Here is an 18803-nt window from a genome sequence, read left to right as displayed (position 1 = left end):
ATGTCAAGTTAAAGTCCACAGCATTTACTGTAAACGAACATATTTTACCTTCTTCCCGCTGGAAGCTTTCCACTAAATTACGACTGTGCTTAATTATAGTTTGTCTACATCATGTTTCTATGGCAATCATTCCTGGTACGCTAATTTATCATTCAACAAATTTGATTTAATTTGGTTTTTCGCTCAAATTTGGGAGAATCGAATTATGTATACCTGCAGTATCAATTACCGGGTACAGATTTCTGTTTAGGTATATATTAATATGTAATCATAAGAACCAAAAGTTATATAACCAAATGAATTGTCAAAAACAAAACTATAACGGAATGAATTCCAAGGGTAACGCTATATATACGCCCGACCATTAGAAAAGTGGGGTCATGAAATTGTCCTCTTACAGCAAAAGGATGTCGGAAACATTAAGAGCACCTATCAATATTATATACTCACATATATATAATCGCATACCCACGTATAAATAATTGTTTACCTTGCTACAAGACGCTCCTTGACCTCCAGGACACTGGTCACCTTCTCAACCTCCAGCCACTCCAGGAATTCTGTCACGTCTTCGGTCAGAGAAAGGCGGCTGTCAAATATGCCTTCCTGATCCATAAATAAAGTTCTCGGATTATTAAGCCAGGCCACGTTCGTGACATCTCGTAAGAAGTCCACATACTTGTCCAAAAACGATTCAAAATATGTCTGTATGGCTGTGTTACAGTTTTCAAAATATACATCTATTTTTACACGGACGGTTTTCGATCGCTCTTCCAATATCCCGACAAGTAAATTGTGAAGAGTTCCATTCTGGCTGTATAGGGTTGTTACGTCTTTTTCAATGCTTTTATAAACGTCGTGAAATATCTTTTCCGCATTTTCCTTCAAATGATGGGAACATGCCTGGAATCGATCACGAGTTTGGTTAAACATACCAGTGACCTGCTGGGTTTCAAAATCTTCCATTTCTCGAAAATGTTTGTCGACAGCCTCTTGAATTTTTGCACTAGTGTTGGATACGATGGTTAGGTTGCTCACCAGGGGGCTCTGTACCATGTAAAATACACCGAGTAACATGGAGAATGTAAACACAATGGCATAGAGCGCGTACAGGACAACCAAAGCAATCATCACTACCTTGGAAATCGTTCGACCCTGAAAACCCTGGTTACCATCAGGTTTCATTCGGTCTTCTTCACGAGGCACAATCAAAAATGTGTATTTGGACATGAAGCTCTCATTTTCGCCTCTCTGCTTATTGATAACAACTGCTACCACTACAAATCCCAACAGTATCATCACAGTCATGGCAAGTGTTACAATAATCGGTATCCATGGAAACTGGGTGACATGTTGAAACTTTGAATCCGAAGTTTCCTGATCTGAAGCAATGACAATAGGGCTGTCGATGACGGAAATACTTAGCCTGTGGCACGTCACAGAATCATTGATATTCACTAAAAATATATCTGGTATAACATTTGGTGTCCTCGGAAGTTGAATAGTGATGGCAAAGTTTTCTGGGGGCATGACAAACACGTCATATAGTCCCAGATATGATGTCATGAATTTGTCAAATACATCCATGGTGAGATGAGCAGGACACTTGTTCAGGGAACCTGGCAAAATTAAAGATAGAACCATTACTATTGTGTCAGATTTAAGATAATACATACATTAATACTGTGTTTTGTTATTGTTATTGTTATCAGGAAAATGAAGTTTAGAAAGTTTTTTTTTACTTCATTTTTTCTAAAATACATACCCGGTATGTATGTCCATATTTTCACATTTTAAATAATCATATTTGAGGGAATTTTATCCATTTTTACAGAATATTACTTCATATTCAAGACATAATATTCCATTAAATTTCAGAATGCTGTATTGCCAAAGTGTCTTTATTACAAATCACATGAACTGCTTATTTATAAATCACTTATATTTCGCAAGGGATTTATTTTCACGTTAATTTGCGAGGAGACTCAAACGTGAATTCAAATCTCTCAAGTATATTTGTATAAGAATGACAAGAATAGATGACATCCATTTTAAATCTACTGTAAGTACCTTTGACCGTGATGTTCCATTTCTGTGTCCACTGGTCCCATATAACAGATCCAGTCAGACTGCCATTTTTAATCGTGGTTTTTAAGTCATCGTAGTAGTTCAGGACAGATTCATTTCCACTCAGTGAGAATCGTATATAAGGGTGCTCGTGAAGTTGGCGCCACCTGGTATTCAAACTTATCCTTGACCTTGATGATGGTCGGCTCAACGTCAATGCCCCCAAACTTGTACATAGGCTGAGGTGCATAGATCTTGGAGAAGTTTTTAGCCAGGCATCCACCTTGACTCCATCCAGAGGAACTGTACAGAAATGGCCGTTCCAGCTGGACTTGAGTAGAATAGACGTTATTAGGTATCAAGTCAGAGCGATGATTCCGTACCTTGAATCCTCTTTTTCCTGTTAAAATCCCTGGGCTCCTTTAATTTGTGAAATTTGAATTTTTTGGCCTTGCCATCCTGGAACCTATTACCGATTACTATGACCTCATCGTTGATGTCGGACACAGCATCATGGAAAAATGCCAAGTAATCAGCGGTGTTGTGTCCAAGTTTATGGTAGGTCTTGTTCTCGGCCCTGATGACCTTTGTCCTTACAGCAGAGGAGAAATTCATGTGCGGGATCGTAACGAAGTACTCCACTTTGTATAGTTTCTTTGGTTTTTTGTATTGGAGATGACACATAAATCGCTGTTCTATTGTGTCAAATTTGGGCTCCAGGGAAAACAGGTACAGGTCTCCTATGAACAGAAATAAATAAATAAATAAATGAAAAAGCGAAATATTTCATTATCATTTTGCATAAAAATATTGAGACCCATTTGTTCACTAGATACCAGGTTAACATCAAGATATATATATATACAACTGGACTTACTACCTTTCAGAGGTGAGGCCACCCAATTTAACATAAATATAAAATTGTTCGAAGACCAAAGGGAAATGTAAAAGAACTGTGAGAGAGAACTGAAACAGCTAATAGTTTCATGATGGGTGAACGCAGGCTTCAGCAGCAGATGAAAGGAAAGAATGAAGAGGAATTAAGTCCATGGTCCTATTTTTCCAAAGGACAAAGGAAGTATGTTATATCAAATCAGGTAAAATCTGATAGTTTATTGATTTTTTTCTGTAATTGGATTCATATCTCTAAATATACTGTTACTAAATTGTCACTACCGATAGAGGTGAAGTTGGGACAGAGCTGTTTGAAGAAGTAAAGGAATTTCAGTGCTTTGTACGATAAAGATCTGACAAATTTACAGCTTACAGGTAGATAAGTCAGTCTAGAGTCTATACTGGCTACGAACCTGCAGCACACTTGACTGGTTGAGGTGGACAAGATGAACTGAAGGCTTGAAGACATGCATACTTGTTGAAGCAGGACACACTGCAGCAAGCGTCTCCTTGGCCTGTAAAATAAAATATAAACCCTGGTATTGTATCTTCTGTTTCAACAAAGGTAGTCCAATAGTTGTTTATATTTACAACTTTACAGAAACTTTAATGATATTGTATAGTCTGTTTCAAAAAAGGTAGTACAATAGTTGTTTATATTTACAGTATTATATATATGATACTGTATATATATAGTCTGTTTCAACAACGGTATTACATTATATTATAGTTGTTTAATTGACACTGTATACCTAAGTATCGTTTGTATTTCAGATGTATTCTAGTCTTTTCAATTTCATTTTTCTACAAGTATCAGGGGAGATAACTAACTATCATGTATATTTAAAGAGAATCAATGTTATTATGTAACATGAATTAGTAAAAGGTGAGGTAAGTATGATACACAACAGGAATTGGAACTATAATCTCAGACGTAATGGTGAACAAGATTATACAGAATTCAATATATTTCATTTGCCAGGAAATGATTTTATTCCCTTATGGTGCACCCAATGAATACATAAAAAGAACTGTAGTTTTACAAAAAATAGTTCCCTACAAAGTGAATGCTCCCTTATCTGACGTAATGGGATTCATATTCACAGATCTACATGTGATAAAACTGGTGTAAGGGGAGATAACTCTGATATTAAAAAAACGTTTCATGCAAAGGGAGGATAACTCCGATATAAAACTAGTACCATATGGAGGGGAGGTAACTCTGAAATAAAACTAATATCACAAGAGGGGAGATAACTGATATAAAACAAGTCCCACGAGGAGAGGAGATAACTCTGATATAACGCAAGTCTCATGGGAAGGGGAGATAACTCTGATATAAAATAATATCATGGGAGGTAACTCTAGATTTAAAGTTTCCCTCTATATTCTAAAACTGTATGGTACAGGGGAATGATCTCTCTATATATAATTGACATCAATCAAAGGTTGTGTACCTGAAGAGGGGTTACAGGAGTTGTTATGTACACATCGCTGACACTCCTCCTGGTAACCTTTACACTCGGGGGACGGAAAACTCAAGGGCGTCACATCTGCTGCCATCACGCGGAATGTCTCCCTTAACAAGACGGTGTCCTCAGAACAGTAGATGATGTTCGGGGCCTGGCGAAGCTGAGAGAAATTTCCAGGCTAGAAACCAATAAAGAATTGCATGAAATTGCTTCGTAAATTAAATTTTTTCTATGAATAGCAGTACAGAAATGAATTATACATTGAAATATACATTTAAAGCAGAACAATTCTAGTTGTTCTAACAATTATACATTATTTATGTATATACAAACACAGTGGATTGTTTATTATTCAGGGGAGATTGAAGAAATTTGTTTCAATGTCCTTTTTTTTTTTTTTTAGAAATTTGCAGTAAAATTATCAGAGCATAGTTAAAAGATGAAATACCTAAAACTCAAAAACTTTCATTCAAGCATTGTTACATGAAGTATAGGTTCATAGAAAGTTAATATATTTTCAAGAGTTGGTTTGTGTGAAAAACTCTTACACAACACAAGCACATGTTTAAAAGTATCCCACTATTGTGCTGCAGACTAATTCCATGAAATTGAATTGACTAAGATGCAGAATGGGCTCTCAAAATTTCCAAGAGTCTCAAAACTAAGAGATATAGAGTCCCATTACTCAGATATATAAGGGCGAGTCCCACAGGCAAACAAATATTTAATTCCCAAAAGTCACTGGCTACATATATATCAGGATGTCAATATACATGGCTTATAGATTGGATTTACCATCTCTGGACAAGGTGTGGTGTATGATCTTTCCAAGTACTGGTCATCCTTGTAGTAGTCAGGTGGACACTGGGGAGGATCGGTGCCCTTGGATGGACAACTGACCACTCGGGCTGCAGATGTGAAGTCACGAAAAAGCTCCAGCATCATCTTGTAGTGGTCAGGCATGGGATGTCTGTAGCAATAACAGCAATAATTTCTCAATGAATGTCAAGCAAATGAAAAATTTTGTGAAAGGTCAATTTTTTTCTTAATTCATTATATGGCCCATTAATGCTGTGATGTCATTTAGCGAAACAGAATCCTGTTACCATGGAGACAATACAAAATGTAGCTTGAAATTGTTTATGTTAGATAAACGAAAACCTTTGCTACATAGCATCCACTGAGTGATCAAATCATTTTAACTTGCACTGCTACTTTTTAAGTCTTTTATTAGTCTAATTATTTATACCATCTGCACACACCTAAGTTGTTTTCTAATTTACAACAGACCTTCAATGAATGAATTATCAACCAAAGAGATAATTAACACAAACATATAACAGCATTTTCCATTGTTTATCTACTAAACTTATGTAACCTTTCCATATTTTTTTTTTGTATGCGATCATTTATATAATTTAATTTTCTTGATAAAGGGGTGGATTGCATCGAAAATTTGATAATTTATTTTGTATCACTACATGACTAATGATCATATATCATGTGATCTACAGCATCTCATACTTGTTTACTTTTATAAGTATTAAGAAATGATTTTAAAAATGTTCATCTGAGTTGCAACCCTTTTGCAAACTTAAATTGAAAGCTTATGCAAAATCTCACTGATTTCATATAAAATGGAAAATTTTAGAGATAGGTACGCATTACAGATGTAGATATAAATTTGTAACCTATTTTAACAATACTAGACTTCTCCATACTTATCATACACAGAGTAAACCGCCTTACCTGCAATAGTTGTTTTGGATGTTGAGAAAATGGGCCGATAATTTGGTAGTTTGGTAAATATCGGTAAGGAAGAAGTTACTATCGTCCGTGTGATCCAGGTCTATATACTCTGGGACGAGGAAGATGTCGGACACCCTGACCTTGACATGTAGCCCAGAATCGCGGGGAAAGGTGAACTGCATTGACTGCTGGTTGTTCGCAATATACACTGGCGTGTCGACGTCCTTCATCCCGCTGATCTTCTCCACAAATACATTCTTTGATGCATGGACCTCCGGGGTAAAATTACCTTAAGAGTGATCGAGAAATTTCAGGTGTTAGAATTTGTGTCAAAATTACCTTAAAGAACATACAGGATTTTACCAGGGTTATGTTTTGTATAAACTATAAAGAAATATACCAAACCATGCTCATATAAGCATGATTCTAAATTCACTTCTTCAGGTGGTTGAGAGGGACAGTGATGACACCCTTGCCTTTCACCCCGATCAGATGTGAAAAGGTATGGGGACACCTGCCTGACCACGTGGGTTTTTCTCCGAGTACTCTGGTTTCCTCCCTCAGTAAGACAATCGTACACTTTTATCCAGGCCCACAAGAGTGATTAATATAAGTTGATAAAACTTGTTTCTAAATTGTTGTAAATAACTAAAGTTTACATTTGCTTCTAAAAGTATTGCCATAATGCTATCATCTTAATTTTGAATTTGATTAAAATTCTATCTCCTATAAGCTTAGGTTCTCTTTGGCTTATAATGAAATACTTATTGCTTGATTCAGAAAGTCCAGCACAAACAATTTACCAGGAACATTTTTTGCATATAATGTACCGAACTATACAGGCAGGTATTGCCATTTAGCCCTACACTTTTTGAAAGTAACAAAAACTTTCATTTTGAATCTTTGTAAAAGGTTAACTTCAATTAAATTCAGTTAATATTCATTCAAGGTTATGCTCTCCTTGGCTCTTGATAAAATATTTGTCTGTTTTTGAATGATGTAATGAAAGTCTGATAAGGCTAGTACTGAGAGACAGAAGATAGAATATTGGAATTAACGAACAGGATTTATGTCATACCAACATTGGAACAATTATACAGATACATATTGTACCTTAAAATCTGCATTTGATATTAGATAAATATATTATACAGGTAGTTTGTCCTTCTTGGATAATTATAGGTAATATAATAAATACCTGCTTTAAGGTATGTGGAATTCCACTTGAAATGGTCTAAAGGAAAGGCCACATCTGTAATCAATGAGAAACAATGATTAAATAATTTTATTTCACAGCTAGGTTATTGTCATACTGATATGTCAGGAATTCAGAACTGAAATGAATTCTGTAAATTAAAGCAATATCTCTCTAAACATTAAACAGCATACATAAGAAATCTGTAATATTTCCTACATCTGAGATGTTCTTTTTTTTGAATGTCAAAATAACAAAGGGACACAATTTAACTCTGCATACAGAAGAACAACATGACCCGAACTCAGAGAAAATTGTTATATCTTATCAATAAATGGACACAAAAATATCAATTTCCATCAATATACACATGTGTGACAGCTTTTATTGATGTATAGTGTAATAATGATACTGTCGCCTTTTAGCTTTGCACTAGGGAAATTTTCCTATAGCTTAGATGATTGAGCAGTGAACTAGCAAATCATCATTATAACGTTACAGTTTGATCCCTAATTTTCCTGTATGTAAAATCTTATTGTTTGGCAATTTCAGTTATAAACAATTTATATAAAATTCCAGAACAAACCTAATATCTTACATAATACATTTATACTTGAAAACATAATAAGACTTTGACCTTTAATGACCTTTAACCTTTGATCTTACTTACCAAGACACATAGTATTCTGTGTGGTAGTACATGCAGCCACCTGGTACTCTGAACCTTTACATTTGGAACATTCTACAAAAAATATGTTTTACTGGTGTGTAAAGTTGAAAAAGGACATTGTACATGGTGAGCCTGTCCTGGCCAATTGGACTTAACAAATATTTGAGATATAAAAATTAAATTTTCTCACCCTTTTTTTCTTCACAAAATCAAATCAAAGAGGTTTTTGACACAAAAATAAGTTAATATTATATGTTTGTATTTTTTCATTATCAACATTTTTTCATTATAAACAATCTCTTAATTCTGTCAACAATGGGAAACCTACCTCTAAATACCACATCTCTGTCAGCGGTACAGCTGTCCTTCATGTAGAACCCTTCAGGCACAGAGGTAGAACAGGCTGCAAGTATTGTATGTATAACAGGATTAACATATTGGAAGAAAACAAAAGATAAGTGTATTAAAAACTAATCATACTGGTTCAAAGTAGGGTTTATGAGATTCTGCAATGCCTTGAAAAATTTGGATTTTCACAATGTTATTTTTGGGAAATGATTTCAAATTTACATAATTTTGTTTTGTTCTAGAAATTGTATTTCAAGTTCTGATGGTACTTGAGGGCCATGCGTTGTTTTAAATGATTAATTGTTTTACTTGTGGTAAAGCTAACCAGGCTTTGCAGTCATGACAGAAAAATAAAAATGTTTTGTCTTTTGAAAAAAAAAAAAAAAAAAAAATTGTTATCAAGATTGCTCACATTCTTGAAATTATTTTGAATATTTATTTATCAATTTTTATTTTTCAAACATGAACCATTTTCCCCCATCGAAATTGAGCTCAAAACTATTGCATAACAGAGAAAGTAAAAACTTACCTTGACATGTGTTGCCCTGTATGTAGAACCCTCGCTGACACCTACATTTGAGGGAGCCAAACCCAGCTTCACATAAGGCGTATGTATCACAAGCAGTGAGGTTCCTCTTACAAGGGTCTCTCAAGTCTGAGGAAAAATATGATAAGAGTTATTGCCCTTTGTGGGTAATGACATCAGAGATGTCAAAAACCTTTTAGTATAGTCATTAAATCTCTCAAAACAAAAAATTAAAATTAACAGATATCATAACAATCTTACAGCAACAATTTTTTTTGTTTGATGAGTTTTATAAAAAAATTTTTTATTTCTTTCCAATTTTAATTCAAAAAATTTTGATCGAAAGTTAAAACAATTTTTTTGCTTCATCCCTTCCAGAAGAATTCGACAGATATAAAAAGCTATCACAAACCCTTACAGTACATTCAGTTTCTCAAACAATCACTCTTTACAGAAAACCATAGCTTAATAAAAAGTTAATAATCTCATACAGAGGTCCATTATCAGCGAGACAAAAAACGCTAGAGACTGGATTAAAATCTATAGCGACTCTGTGGGCCTGGACAGTGATGGATTAAGGATTTGACCAGTGCCCTGGACATTTGACTTCTATATACTTACCCATGAGTCGGACGTGAGTGACCAGGGACAGACTGGACGTGTTGATAGATAGACTGGACAAGTCGGGGTTCTCGCTGTAAGACCGCACTCTCCCTATGGAAATCAGAACCGCAATAGATGTATCCAAATATAGTCACAAGTAAATGTAATCTTTGAAGCATATCCTGTTAACATATACAATACAATGCCCCATTACTTGAAACGATTCTGTCATGTTAGAAGACGGAACAAATCTGATTGGTCGAACATTACTGTTGTGGTTCACAATCGCATGTCAGACCATTAAACCCAAAGACAAATATATTAACACTGATTGCTAACATCTCACAACAGGACAGTTCTACGTCTCCAGCGTGACAGAATTCGGAGGGCTGGAACGAAATCTGGTCCCTACTTTGTAATTTATTCATCAAGTAGCAATCAGAATCTGATATTGACGTGTTTGTACAATGACAATTGACGTACATTTTAATGACATGCTCACAACCGCTCTCGTTCCAAGTCACAGATTCTGATTTTCATATTGATTAATGTAGCAGAAAATAGGGAAATATATGTAGATGATCTTTAAATCTTTATCAACAATGATTCCTTATATTAATATAACAGTCCAAGTCAAGGATGATCAATAATTACAGTAAAGAATAATTAACAATTCATTAGAAACAGAAAATGATTATTTTTCTGAATACAAGTTACTTCCCTTTATACAGAAAGTTTTTGGTTTATTTTGTTTATTTTGTTTAACGTCCTATTAACAGCGCGGGTCATTTAGGACCTGCCAGGTTTTGGAGGTGGAGGAAAGCTGGAGTGTCTGGAAAAAACCACTGGCCTATGGTTATATGCTACTGCCCTATTATCGACATGGGTTTTCAACTCACAACCCAGAGGTGGAGGGCTAGTGATAGTGTCATGACACCTTAACCACTTGGCCAAGATGGCCCCTTAAATTATTATACACTAAGTATTCCTCTTTAATTTTGATAATGAGTATGCATGACCTTTGAAATTTGTTCTTTAACATAACTTCTTTTGTCTACAATGTAAAAAAATAAAACTTTTTCAACCTGGAGTGGCCTTGAACAGCTGAGCTTTGAAATTTGTTCTTCTTATATATCTTGTGTCTAACTGATATCTAAAATATAAAACTAGTTCAAGCTAGAGTAACCACCAACAGTAGAACTGAAGACATCAATTCTCAAAAACATTATCATCAGTATTTAGGAAGCGTCAAATAAGGTCAAAAATTGATCTAAGCCCCAGGGGGGCTAAACTTATTGCATAGAAAAAATATGCTCTACTTAAAACAATACTGACCTTGACCTTTGACCCAAAAAAGCAATCCAAAGCAGTATACATAGCATGGCCTAATGGTTTTAACTCAAACTATTGCGTTCTTTAGACATTGTGATTTCTCTATATGTTGTTTTTTAGGCAACACAATTTAAGCAATAACTGAACTAAGATCCCTGCAGCCTTCGATAGTAAACGCTCTATACTTATCTTAAGCTTAAATGGTAAACTTGTCTGTTTAAGGGTAAAACACAACATGGCGGTCAGTTAAATGCATTTTCCATACACAATCAGACTGATTATTTGCAGCTCTATCCTTGTTTCTGTGTCCAATATCTGTCAGAGATGTACGCTCCTGAATTTGTCTACCGACTACCAGACAGGACAAGGTGTAATAAACCAACACTACATGCCGATGAACCGTATTTTGTCTATAAAAGTCACTCAATGTTGATTTAAGTGTAGAGAAAATTGAATAAAACAGAACTATTTCAATCTACGTATCAGAAGTGTGACAGTCATTGCAAGTAGGATGGACACTTGAATGGGTCAGAAAACAATGGATGACACATCGGAACACTAAATACCCTGTCTGAAATTTTAGATTGCAGTTTAATCGCACTGAAAAAATACAATAGATCATTTATTTGGGATGCAGTCTAATTTTGTCTCATTTTGGAAGGAAAGTATATTGGTGACGTGGGAAAGGAATTTTCAGAAATATTGTAAAGTTTGAGAATCTAGCTAAAATATGAAATTATTTCAATTGGGAATTGAACTCACTATTTGACCAAAACAACAAAATCACCAAATATAATCCAGATTAAACCCAATTGTCCTTTTTGTACCAGCATGCCATGTCAGATGTCAGACCGAGATTTCTCCTAGAACTCCATAACATATTGTAGGTAGACGTCTTTTGTCAGTCTAACCCTTCTTTCTGTCAGGGTGACAAGATTGAGTCTTAAACAAAATAAAATTGTCTCAAATCACAGATGAAAGTCTCCTAATATAGAACAGGCCCTACTAGATCGAGTCTTTAAACCACATCACAGACGGAATGTGACAGTCACTGAGTCTACAATAATTTCTACCATGTGGAGTCCTGTTATTTATTGGACAGATTAAGACCAATCCAGTGATCTATTAGTATCCAGGATCAGATTTAAGGAAACCTCATTCCACAATTCAAAAAAGGAATAATGAGTTTTTTTTATTACAATGTATTCCTTCCAAAATTTGAATTTTAGTTACAGGAATTTAATCTTAGTTGTTCGATATGATATTCATTTAATTACGAAAGAATATAAAAATCTTCTATTTATCTTCTTGTAGAGACTAGAATTGATTATGTATATCACTCTTGTGAGCTTTGGATGATTGTGGTAAAATGATTAAACAGGGACTCTTAACTCCCCTAACTCCAAAACCACCCTGACATTAACAAAGGGCTGTAACTTTGTATAAAGCAAGTCATGTGATTTTATTGCAGTATATAGTGCTCTAACATATACAGAAATATTCTCATAAAGTGGCTAAACAGACATATTGCAAATCAACATTGTCTCATATATTACACAGTGAACAAAGGGCTGTAACTCTGTATATTATGGAGTAAGTCCCGTATTGAACAAAGGGCTGTAACTCTGTATATTGAGGAGTAAGTCCCGTATTGAACAAAGGGCCATAACTCTGTATATTGAGGAGTAAGTCCTGCAGTGAACAAAGGGCTGTAACTCTGTAGTGCTCCAACAAACCATTTTAGTGGAGCAAGTCCTTCAGTGAACTAAGGGCTGTAACTCTGTATATTCTGGGATAAGACCTGCAGTGTTCAAAGAGCTGTAACTCTGTATATTCTGGAATATGTCCTGTAGTGTCCAAAGGGCTGTAACTTTATCTTGTGGAGTAGTCCTGCACTGAACAAAGGGCCATAACTCTGTATATTGTGGAGTACTGAAAACAATATATGGCAATGCTACTGCCAGAGGTACTCACAATGCGGTCATTCTGGATGAAATAGTATGCAAGATGAAGGGAAAACGCTTGAACTGTAGGAGACTTAAATCATACATAAAGTGCACTCCATCATAGTGCTTCTATGTTTTAAAATCTAGGACATTTTTTTAAACAGGCAGTAAATATTTTATGATGACAGTGACAATTAGTAGCAAAATTGATTTATGCCCTGCTGAAAATAATGTCAATTTCTTCAAGCAAATGTTCACCGAAAGCACATATACCGAACATGATAATTAAGGAGTGTAAAATGCTCATAAATATTTATAAAAATGATGACTATTTTTAGAAAATGAGGTCAATTTTTTAATGAAAGTCTGGTAATTTAGACATCGTTAAGAGGTCTTTATCCTGAAGCAAACCATCAATTACCACTGTAATTAGTTCACACCAGAGTTAGTGTTCCTAAATTATCATGGACAATTTTGACATGTAAGAATTCGAGCAGTTGGATGTTGAGCTCAAATGACACACGTTACTTAATTGACTGAAAGGGGGCATTACTCCGCGTCAAATAATTTCTGCATTTTGGACAACTTCATTAATTACCTAAATCCTTAATGTTAGTAAGGAAAAAGCACAAAGTCTGAGAGCTTGATGGGATACAAACCGAGTTAATCGAAATTTCAAATTTTGTGTGAATTTCTGAACAAATATGCAGAGATCAAATGAGGAATTGCAAAAAAAAAAAAAACCTTACATCTCCTAAATGCAATAAAGATGTTTTGACAAAATGAATTGCAAAATAAAAAAAGTACCCCATAAGTATGTTGAATGAGTACAGATGGACGCATGGACACGATGGACATATAAAGACTGATGTTACTTTGTTTAGCGGGTACAGATAGGCAGAAGGCTAAAGTAGATGACAGGCATAAAAACTTATTCAAGATTTTAACATTAACATGTGTGAAATGTGACATTCCGCTGTCTTAAAGAAGCCCAATACGAACCTGCATGATCTGTACGGTATACGAGAAGCTGTAATACTGATTTAGATGCTGGAGTTTTTCAGGCTCCTTCAGAGGGTCTTTTAGGTATCTAGTGTAGCTGAATTATTTCACGCCTGATAATCTCTTCCTTGTGACACTATAATTCAATCTAGAGCCTTATTGTCAGTTTTTGTAAAGACCTGGCTGTTTAAGTGCGAGGGTATAATTTTCTGGGAGGAATCAGTGTAATAAGCTACACAAGACTGTACAATTTCAAGTTCCCGAGGGCTGTAAAGGATTCCTTGTCTGACAGTAGTAAAAATGGCTTACTTCAGAGCATAATGACATATATATCGCGTGGACTTATAATGATCCCTTTCTTACTAGGGTATTGCCTAAAGATATAAGCGATCCTGCACAGAATGGAAGAAAAACATGGGAAATCAGAGTTTAAGATGTAAATATATGACATCCGACAAACTGCAGCGGGTCACACCATTGGTTAACACCATCAGGTAGCACAATGAAAAAACACCAGATACGTACATCACATTTTTTTCTGTACTTGCAAACATTTCTAAATATTTCAGATAAGCTGAGCATATATAAACCAGATTTTCAAAACATTTTACAGGTGTGAGTCTGACAAAACCTCTATATTAAAGGTAATTACTTAACAGTGATTGCTCCATCTTGGAGTTATTTTCTATAGTTATGGTTCGAAACCAGTCAATATTATCAGGAAATTTGATTCCTTTATAGGAATATACATTTGTATTATGTCCTCTACCTTAAAGTAGAAGTGGTTTCAAATATCTTTAATAAATAGCTGTACTTCCATTGGAAAGGAAATGCTATAATTTGTAGTTAGAATTTACAGAAATATATCAATGGGTTACAAACCGAAAACATTTCAACATTGACAACTACAAACCCACCATTAGAATTGATAATAAAATTCGTGAAATTGAAGAAAAGTAAGCTTACGAATTAATGAGGTTTGTGGGACGAAAACTTTCAGAACGTGTTTTGATGGTGTCCCTTGTTGCACGGCATAAACCACAGCCAGAGAAAACATAACACAGAAACAGACCAGAGCAGGTTTGGACAGTTTGCCTGGATTGTTGAAGATCACTTTCTGGCTGGAACAAACATGGTGACACAACCATGACGAAACTACCCGAGTAGACATCTTGGTCGTTTCTATGGAGACTGTGTTGACAGCAGGCTGATGGAGATTTTGTGCTGCCACCTGGTGATCATTCTGTTGATAGTCTGAAGATTTTTCATTCTGTGAACAAATGAAATAGACACATATTGTAAAATCTTTGTGACATTCTATAAGGATGTAGAGATATTATGGACATCTCCATATAGCAGTATAAAAGCTAATTCAATGACTTCAATCTGTGAAGGATTTGAAGACCTGAAAAAATTTGAGGTGACAATAAAAAAAAATTGACCTCAAACCTTCCAAGATTATGTGACCTTGATACCTGTAATGATCATGTGACCTTGTGCACTAAATGAATATGACCTTTGAGACTTGCAGGTTCATGTGACCTTGACCTTGAGAGAATGTTGCTTTGAATCGTGCAAGATGACATACATGACCTTGAATCTGTAATACACATGATCTTGATAATAGGGTTGTTATTTTCCAGTGGGGTTTTGTTCACATTTTAATCTGAAACAAAGACTCTATGTCAAGATTTGCATCCTGTAAGATTAGGCGACCTTTACAACACAAGAATTAACTTGTGACCTTGAGCCTTGTAATACTTGTTATTCTATGTAATAATATTTTTGGTCTTATAGATTTCTGACATAGTTTCTGTCTTGAGCAAAGGAAGATATCCAACAGTAGATAGCCTACCATTAGTGACAAGTTACATCAGTAAGACTATCAGCCAGGAAAGATGGCCAACAGTAAGAAGACTACCATTGGTGACAAACATCAGTAGAACTATGAGCTTGGAAAGATGGCCAACAGCAGACTACCATTGATGACAAACATCAGTAAGACTATGACCTAGGAAAGATGGCCAACAGCGGACTACCATTGGTGACAAACATCAGTAGGACTATGAGCTTGGAAAGATGGCCAACAGCAGACTACCATTGGTGACAAACATCATTAGGACTATGAGCTTGGAAAGATGGCTTACAGCAGACTACCATTGGTGACAAACATCAGTAGGACTATGAGCTTGGAAAGATGGCCACAGTAGACTACCTTTGATGGCAAACATCAGTAGGACTGTGATCAAGGAAAGAATTTGGCCAACAGTAGACTTCCTTTGGTGACAAACATCAGTAAGACTATGAGCTAAGAAAGATGGCCAACAGCAGACTACTATTGGTGACAAACATCTAAGGATCTTTGTCGATACATCACTTTCACACAGTAATTACCTAAAAGTTCTACATAATCAGGTCTACTCAATAATCTTTTATCTCACCACCCACCTTTCTTACACATTCATCCCTAATTTGATCCAGCTTTGGTATATTAACTATTTTATGATGATTCGTCTAAAGACTGATCAAATGATGAGCTATATCCATTCATCAAAATAATTCAATAACTGTAGAGTCCAGACTACCCCCAATGGCTATCACATTTATCCATGATGCTGCTAAAAGTATTTCTGAACCCTGAAAGTGAGCCATAACAAGACAGCTACAGAGTATTTGCTTGGTTTCCTGAGGGCTTCTGAACCCAATAGTGAATCATATACAACTAGGGTTTTTGCTTGGTTTCCTGAGGGCTCCTGAACCCTATATTGACCCATACACAGCTATAGTGTTTTTGCTTGGTTTCCTGAGGGCTTCTGAACCCAATAGAGAGTCAAACACAGCTATAGAGTTTTTGCTTGGTTTTCTGAGGGCTTCTGAACCGTATAGTGACTTTAGCTTGGTTTCCTGAGAGCAAACGAAAGTCTTTCTGAACCGTATAGTGACTTTAGCTAGGTTTCCTGAGGGCTAACGAAAGTCTTTCTGAACCGTACAGTGACTTTAGCTTGGTTTCCTGAGAATGATGAAAGTCTTTCTGAACCCTATAGTGACTTAAGCTTGGTTTCCTGAGGATGATGAAAGTCTTTCTGAACCCTATAGTGACTTAAGCTAGGTTTTCTGGGGCTAATGAAAGTCTTTCTGAACCATATAGTGACTTAAGCTTGGTTTCCTGAGGATAATGGAAGTCTTTCTGAACCGTATAGTGGACATAAAGCTTAAAAGAATTTTAGCTCTACTGTATTTGTAGGACACAGCTTCAGTGCCTTAACTTTGATCATTTTCCCAACAGTTAATCTTAGCCTAAATTCCAGCACTAAGGTGACCTATATATTAATCTTTTGACCTAGTTTCCATGGTTCAGAGGTGACCTATATATTAATCTTTTGACCTAGATTCTATGGCTCTGAAAAGACCTATAATTAATTTTTAATGTGAATTTTTCTTATATGTATTCATAAATTTCAGTTATAATCAAATAATATTAATTTTGCCATCCAGCACTGCTCTACACCCTTTATAGCCTTTAACAACTTCTATGTGTGCGGAACAGTTCACAATACAGTTCCTAGTGCATAACTTGAGACAGGATAGCTGTGTTACTGTAAAGCTACATATTTTAGTGGTAATCTTATTTTAGCACTGGAAACATCCCCCTAAACAAGGAGTAGTTTATCTACATTGGTTTCTATGGTTATCATTATTGGTGTGTTAATTCATCATTCCACTAATCTGCTTTCATTTGGTTTTGCGCTAAAATTTGAGTACATCAAATTAAGTATAATAACAGTATATCTCTTAAATATTATGGTACATCAGTTTTTGGCATTTACGGTAGCCATTATAGTGATATTATATGACACAAATAAATCAAGATATTTTCCTGCCTTGTCACTTTCTCCTGTATATTATGACATTTACAATTACATAAAGAGAAACAGAATGTAGAAATTGTTCCCTCAACACAAGCCCCGATAGTGCTAAACTAATTGAACAAGTCTGGATTCCCTGTATTCAATTTATCATTTACGTAAGAAATTTAATAAAAATTTTGGCAGTGGACCTTAAGGAGTGCTAAAGGGGAGTGCTAATTGAAAATGTACAGTTTGAGGATAAAGAGACATACCCCAATAGACCACTGGAGCCAAAGGTCATGTAAATAGAGTTTACATGTTCTGTGGTATGTATTTCCCCATAGATGGAATTTCAACTCAATTTAAGGACATTGGTGGTCTAACAAACTGCATTAGATTTTTTTTTTTAAATATATACTTCATCTTACTTGGTAAGAAATAAGAGAAGAAATAATTCAATTTGATTATGATCTTTTTTTTCAAATCTGCATGTTTTGACTTGTCTGCAAGTCCATACTTTTAAACAAGAAGCCAAAAGGGCCTGTATTGCTCATCTGTTCTGCAGCTGATGAAGCAGTTGTTCCTTTGGACAAACTTTGTAACCAATCATCCCAGCTTGCAACTGACTCTGAATGTCATTACCCTCGGCACATTTTTTGTTGATATGGAGATCACTTTTAAAGGTAAAAGTTAATGCAGGACAGGCAAGGGTGCTGCACCATAGCACAAACCTCACTTAATTGCCCTTTTGCATGGTGAAATACACAAGAGGCCCAGAGGGTCTGTATTGCTAACCTGGATATTCCAGTAGTCATATGGCAAACTTTATACTCTCATAAATGTATTACAAATATTTTCCCCCTTTTTGAGCTGTCTCTCCGAACAATGTTTCAAACCAAATGTGGAGCAAATATTAATCCTGTCAATCTTAAGGAAGAAGAGATATTTTGTTTTGCTAAATTTCCCTTATTCGGCCCCTCCCAATGATGGACGACGGGCCAGGTGAGCTGAAACGTACCTGATGTCATGTAAAAAGTATTGACATTAGAATTTGTACATCAAGAGTTGACCAGTATGTCCCTGCCTGTCACTACTCTTCCAAACCCGGTAATTCACAGAGGCAGCGTTGACCTTCTGCCTATATAAAGTAT

At 35.5% G+C, this 18803-nt stretch overlaps 1 protein-coding gene across 1 annotated transcript in view; it reads right to left on the bottom strand.

The window, feature by feature from the left end:
• Positions 1 to 18803, bottom strand: part of LOC117341832 — a 55476-nt gene that overhangs the window by 7494 nt on the left and 29179 nt on the right. Inside the window, 14 exon segments of the mRNA XM_033903694.1 lie at positions 491 to 1619; positions 2071 to 2212; positions 2214 to 2441; positions 2443 to 2807; positions 3375 to 3476; positions 4419 to 4611; positions 5229 to 5403; positions 6183 to 6471; positions 7381 to 7434; positions 8048 to 8119; positions 8376 to 8450; positions 8925 to 9050; positions 9543 to 9635; positions 14771 to 15074. Coding sequence (XP_033759585.1) covers positions 491 to 1619; positions 2071 to 2212; positions 2214 to 2441; positions 2443 to 2807; positions 3375 to 3476; positions 4419 to 4611; positions 5229 to 5403; positions 6183 to 6471; positions 7381 to 7434; positions 8048 to 8119; positions 8376 to 8450; positions 8925 to 9050; positions 9543 to 9635; positions 14771 to 15074 — 3347 coding nt within the window.

This window comes from Pecten maximus, chromosome 14 (genome assembly GCF_902652985.1).
Source record: "Pecten maximus chromosome 14, xPecMax1.1, whole genome shotgun sequence".
Taxonomy (NCBI): domain Eukaryota; kingdom Metazoa; phylum Mollusca; class Bivalvia; order Pectinida; family Pectinidae; genus Pecten; species Pecten maximus.
Note: the sequence above shows the minus strand (reverse complement) of the source record. Positions and strands in the feature narration are given on the sequence as shown.